This window comes from Sinocyclocheilus anshuiensis, unplaced genomic scaffold (genome assembly GCF_001515605.1).
Source record: "Sinocyclocheilus anshuiensis isolate Anshui unplaced genomic scaffold, SAMN03320099.WGS_v1.1 scaffold710, whole genome shotgun sequence".
Classification (NCBI taxonomy): Eukaryota; Metazoa; Chordata; class Actinopteri; order Cypriniformes; family Cyprinidae; genus Sinocyclocheilus; species Sinocyclocheilus anshuiensis.
In genome coordinates this window covers 282,441-287,985 of record NW_015544201.1, presented here as the reverse complement: position 1 = coordinate 287,985, position 5,545 = coordinate 282,441, and the positions used below count along the sequence as shown (strand labels likewise).

At 38.4% G+C, this 5,545-nt stretch overlaps 2 protein-coding genes across 4 annotated transcripts in view; one reads left to right on the top strand and one right to left on the bottom strand.

The window, feature by feature from the left end:
- The window catches only part of LOC107696834 (store-operated calcium entry regulator STIMATE-like), a 20,543-nt gene extending 16,421 nt beyond the window's left edge, over positions 1 to 4,122 (top strand). The window contains exons 7-8 of one of the 2 annotated variants that reach the window (XM_016497341.1): positions 141 to 290; positions 3,810 to 4,122. In XM_016497341.1, the coding sequence (XP_016352827.1) occupies positions 141 to 290; positions 3,810 to 3,815 (156 nt within the window). In that variant the 3' untranslated portion in view covers positions 3,816 to 4,122. Of the gene's footprint in view, positions 1 to 140; positions 291 to 2,029 lie in introns of both variants that reach the window. The other variant, XM_016497340.1, reaches the window with a different exon arrangement.
- Positions 1,037 to 5,545, bottom strand: part of LOC107696835 (uncharacterized) — a 5,173-nt gene continuing 664 nt past the window's right edge. The window contains exons 2-4 of one of the 2 annotated variants that reach the window (XM_016497343.1): positions 4,827 to 4,929; positions 4,531 to 4,735; positions 1,037 to 1,951 (exon numbers count right to left, since the gene is read on the bottom strand). In XM_016497343.1, coding sequence (XP_016352829.1) covers positions 1,948 to 1,951; positions 4,531 to 4,735; positions 4,827 to 4,929 — 312 coding nt within the window. In that variant the 3' untranslated portion in view covers positions 1,037 to 1,947. Of the gene's footprint in view, positions 2,106 to 4,530; positions 4,736 to 4,826; positions 4,930 to 5,545 lie in introns of both variants that reach the window. The other variant, XM_016497342.1, reaches the window with a different exon arrangement.

Genomic DNA, 5,545 nt, shown 5'->3' with positions numbered 1-5,545 from the left:
GAACACCGGCCCTCCAGGACCGAGTTTGGACAGCCCTGCTCTAAATCTTCTATATAAATCTGTATGACAGGTGGTTCTGTCATTATTGTAACACATCTGTTTATGTCTGAATGTTTGCCCCTGTTTGTGTGTGTATCCAGGCTCTGATGTTCTGGGTGATAGATAACTTCATAATGAAGAAGGGCAGAACAAAAGCCAAATTGGAGGAGAGGGAAGCAGAAGACGACCCTCGTGGCAGCAGCAAAGTGCGCTATAGACGGGCACTGTCGCATGATGACTCTGAATCAGAAGTAAGTTACTCTTACTGAATCAATTTGATGTAACAGCAAAAAGGGAGAATGATTATTCCTAGGGCTGTTAATTTAATAAAATTTTAATTGAACAAGAACTGCAACGCTACTGCAACTGCTAGCTACGCAACCTGCCTGCCTGCCTGCATCTATCGATCCAAAAATTTGCTCTCTATCTAGATATCAGATGAGATCATTCTTAGAAAGGCAAAATGCCTGCAACATAAGCAACTTCTGCATAATGCCACAGTACCTCTTTGGGTCTGAAAATGTTCCACATGGGATTCGAACCCACGACCTGAAAGATTCAGGGCCTGAGGCTTAGCAGAATGTGCCGCTCAGTTGATGCACATTCATCAGGCTGCTGAGGAGAGCTTTCAGTGTGAGAATGAGCACACACGCATACAAAAAAAAGCTATTGAATGTGATCAGAATGAGGAGAGTAATCAGATGAACTAAGCTTAATTTTTCTAGAACAAAGGGTTCAAAAGTGATGAGCTTTAGAAAAGTGAAATTTTGAACCAGTGGTGGCACTATAGAGTTGGTCCTAGAGACTTCAAAATTGGTCAAATCGCTATTCATTACCATCTCTACAATTGTGCCACATTTCATCATTTTCTCTTGTTCCTTTTATAGGGCTGCCATAGACTCCCTTTCGGGAAGAAGAAAAACTAATAACTACAATAGGGGCTTGGCCCCTAATTAATTATATAATAGTTTGTGTTAACATTTTTATTGGAAATTAGATGATTTTTATGTTTAAACCACAGAATAAAACATATTTCTATAAAAGAAAATCATAACCGATGACATAACATTTAATAGTTCATGGAATGTATAAAACACTATCAAAACAATCAACAAAGTCTAAACATTGGAGATCTGAATCTAGACGTAGACTTGCTTTGGCAAGACACTTTTGCTGCTCCTTAAACATCCATTAAACATCACAGAATTCATATTTTGGGCTTTCCCTTGACCTACAGTGTTATATTCAAAATCATCCCCCTACCCAAGTCCTAGATGGGACATCCTTTTTTTTCCCCCTAGTACATCTGCATGACCATTGTGCACATGTGCATGACAGTTCCTTTCCCAATGCTTCAGACCTGAAGTATGTGTAACCATGATAAGTCACAGAGAGTTTACAATCTAAAGAAGCATGTGTGCCTTTAAGAAAGGGCTGCACAGACTGTTCTAGTTAACAAAACGTCCAGTAATGAACTCTGGGTACATTTGATTTTCAGTGGAAGACAGTTTTTTTAAGGATGAATATAACACATTAGTGTATGTGGTTTTGTAACATGCTACTAATATTTCTGTATTTCGATGATGTTTGACCCAATAACATCTCCTGAATACATGTATTTCCTTTCATCTTACTGCTTGGTTGTGTTAGCAGTGCTAGATTTGAGACAAGGCAAGTCATTTGAGCAGGGAACTTGACAGCGAGAACAGTCATCTCGAGTGTAGCATTTCCATCCAACCACTATATCTGTGTCAAATATTAATTCGTTGACATCTGTCAGATGGTTTAGTCAAGTGATTCTAGTCCATCTAAAGGGATGGGATGAGCAGCTCAGTCAGAATGTAATGGAGAATGTTACCTACTTATTTAAGTTTGCGAGGTGTATTCCACTTTTTAGGAGTGTCAGTATCACCTGTTTGTTTAAAAAAAAAAAAAAAAGATTAGTTGAACACAGTCTTTCTCTTTGCCCTCTTTCTCCTGTGCTGGTCAGATTCTGTTCTCTGCAGATGATGAAATGGAGGATTCAGATGGTGACGACGATGTACGAAGACTCACAGGGCTCAAGCCTGTTAAGAAAAAGAAGCACCGTCTTGGTATTCCAGTTTGAATTCAAATCAATTTAGACTTGAGGCCTCCCTCATTCTCATGACCTCACCTCATTTACCTGAACATGGATCAGAAAGTGAGAGGCATGAAGGCTAACTCAGCCTATGATTTGTGAGGTAAAGGACCCATGCTCTGGTAGACAAACACAAGAGAAGCCTCCGGACATCACTAAAAGGTTTTTTGCTACCCTATGTCAAAGGGTTTTGGCTTAATGAAGATGATCAGACCATAATATTTTCAGTCTGTCAAGGTTTTTTGTGCACATTCATAATTCTGTACGGCGGCTCCTTTGTCATGCTTAAAGAACATGTGATTCTCCAGTGGATATACAACACAACTACATCTCCTCCTCTCATCTGTCCAGCCTTTGAACTGCACAAAGCAATTCAAAACCTTTTAAAAAGTGTCTACCTTACAAATAACATACTGTTGTTCAACTGAAATAAGTACCTTTAACCATATGCATGTGACTGATCACACTGACTTGGGCAAACCGTTCAAGGTCACTCGAAGTTGATTCCAAAGTGTGTTTGTGAGTGTAGCTGCGGCAGAGAGTTTTGTGCGTGTCAGCTGTGAGGAAACTGTGCTAATAAATGTTACAGAATAACATTGGTCAGCAGTTATGAGCCAGCACTATAATACAGTTGGTACAGTCTGCTTGCAATGTGTGGTTTTAACCATTCGGCAGCAGACGATTTGAGATGGTACGTAAATCCAGGGATGGCTGTTTCAGACCCCTGACTGGGATGGTTTGTCTTACTGTTTGGCTTGTCAACGTGTATCTGCCTCAATTCAGTGTCGCTGTGTTCTAACACTAATTTTTCCCTGTATTTATTTGTTGTTTTAATTGTTGTTTGTGTGGTCTCTTAAAAGGACAGTTCACCCAAAAATGAAAATTCAGTCATTTACTTGCCCTCATGTTTTTCCAAACCTGTATGATTTTCATTCTTCTGTACATTATGAAGAACATTGCAGTCCAAAAAAACATTGGACCCCACTGACAAAGACAAAATATTTTTTCGTGTTTCACAGTAGAACAAGTCGTACAGTTTTTGAACAACATGATTGGGAGTAGATAACGCTTTTCATATTTGGGTGAACGGTCTTTAAACTTTTTGTTTCAGTTTTGCTACTCATTGCAGGGTAGATGCTTTGGTGCGGATGCTTCTGTGACCTCTTGCACAGTTTGATGTTACGTTGTGGTATCTTTGTATGCGGTATTACCTTCAAGTTTTCGGTTTTAAAGCATTACCCTTTGCCTCTATAAAATATTTACCACTCAAGACACTGTCAAACTCTAAACACTAAACCAGCAGGCCTTTCTTCCAAATGCTTTCTCATCCACCCTCACACTTTTGTGCTTTATGGAGCATTTGATTTTATTCCAACACTAAAGCACAGATCCTTGGAGAATGATGCATTTGCACAATGCATTCTCTGCAAAAATCATAAACTTGAGACTGCATATGTCAGATTATTCTTTGTAATCTTTATTCTGAAGATGGATGTAATGTGAAGAGGAAGATGCCTGTAGGTTTAGAGTTGGAGTGAATGTAATTGGGGTACAGGATCAGTTGTCTTACTGCTAGTATTGTCGACCTGATATTTAATGGACCAAGTTTGTGGGAGTACTATATTTGCACATGGTATGCGTTGTTTTACAGGGATGAATTGAAACCAGGCTTTCTGGTCAGGCCTGCTGGATTCAACAAGGTTACTGATAAGGATGTTGTCTAGGTGGAAATATAACTGCCTTTCCCTCTCCGGGTTTGATTCTGACTATTTTTACAGATTAATCTTGGTTACAGTTGGTGGAGAATGAAACAAATTGAATGTGGAGAGGGATGTTAAGTACTAAACAATATTAGATGATTAAGATTTACTGACAAATTATGAACTTGTGTATGCTTTATCAATAAACAGTGTAAAAATAGCTATTTGTATGTTTTGTTATTTTATGATCTGTAACTTATCTTCCACAGCTTATATATATAAATAAATACATATTTTATCACTTGCAAAAGAATGCTTCCTGACCAGAAATTGAGCCCAATGTGTCACAGAGGGGTGAATCTTAACCACAAGAGTTATATATCAACATTTACTCAGCTGACAAACTGTGAGCCCGTATAAATGTAAAATAATGTAAAACAGAATATCAGAATCCACCTGAGTTTAAAGAGCTTGAACATTTAAAGTGGCATACAACATTTCTGTACGCTCTTATAATAAACAGAAAAGTACTGTGCATTGCTGTGGACACTAATATAGTTACTGTTATATTCTTGATTTAACTTGATCATGAAAAGTGGGTGTTCGATACAAACATATAGCTGGTTGTGAGTTTACAGATCAACACCCCAAATGAAACATGGACAGACTTACTTTATGTCATCTTCTTTCATTATATTAGGCATGTAGGTGTCATCTGTTGGTTCTTCTGAGCTGTATGGTGACCCCTCTGAGGAATCCTCCATGCGTGGCCTTTTAATTGGTGTTAATGTAAATGAAGATTCAGATTTGACAGGAAAATCCTCATCAGAGCAGGACACACTAGCACAATGACTCACAAGAGGTCTCACTTGAATGGCTGTTATTAAACCACACAAAAATGAAAATCAAACCGGTGAAGCAAAACAAAGCCATTAACTCACAAGTAAACTTTTAGCTAAAAATGCTACCTTTACTTCTCCGTTTTGGCTTTTTTTGGGTGCGTACTGCTTGGACCGCCACACTCTTCAGAACCGGAGCATTACATTGGCAGCCTACCTCTCGTGTCATTGGCTGTTGGAAAGCAGTACAGAAATAAAGCAATGTAAATATTCTTTCTATAGCTCTTCTGTTGTTAGAAAAAAAAAAACGTTAACCATGGACATTTTGACTAAGTTTTTTAAATGTTACTTGTACAACCTGTTTCGCAGAGACTATTGCAATGTTATTTGAACATGCTACCATTGTATTTCTGTCTGTTATTGTAGTACATTTTGTTTCTTCTATGAAGCGTAGTAGAAAATATTTTGAAAAATGTGTTTTTGTCAATGAAATAGAAATCAATGGTAACCAAAACTGGTTTTGGTGTATGGTACAAACATTCTTCAAACAATCTTCTATTGTGTTCTACTGAAGAAAAAGCCATACATGCTTGGAACGTTATGAAGTGAGTAAATAATGACAGAATTTACATTTTTGCTCTGAACTGTCCCTTTAAATGCATAAAACTAACGTGGTTGGTGGTTCTACGTGTCAGTCGGGCTGCCACGTCCGGTCAAAATGGGCGGTTCTTCGATAGAATAAACTGTTATGTTAACCTGGCAGGCGTAACTAACTTAGGGTGACCATACGTGCCATTTTCCCAGGACGCGTCCTGGCCAGGATTTCTATATTGCCTAAAATATCTAGG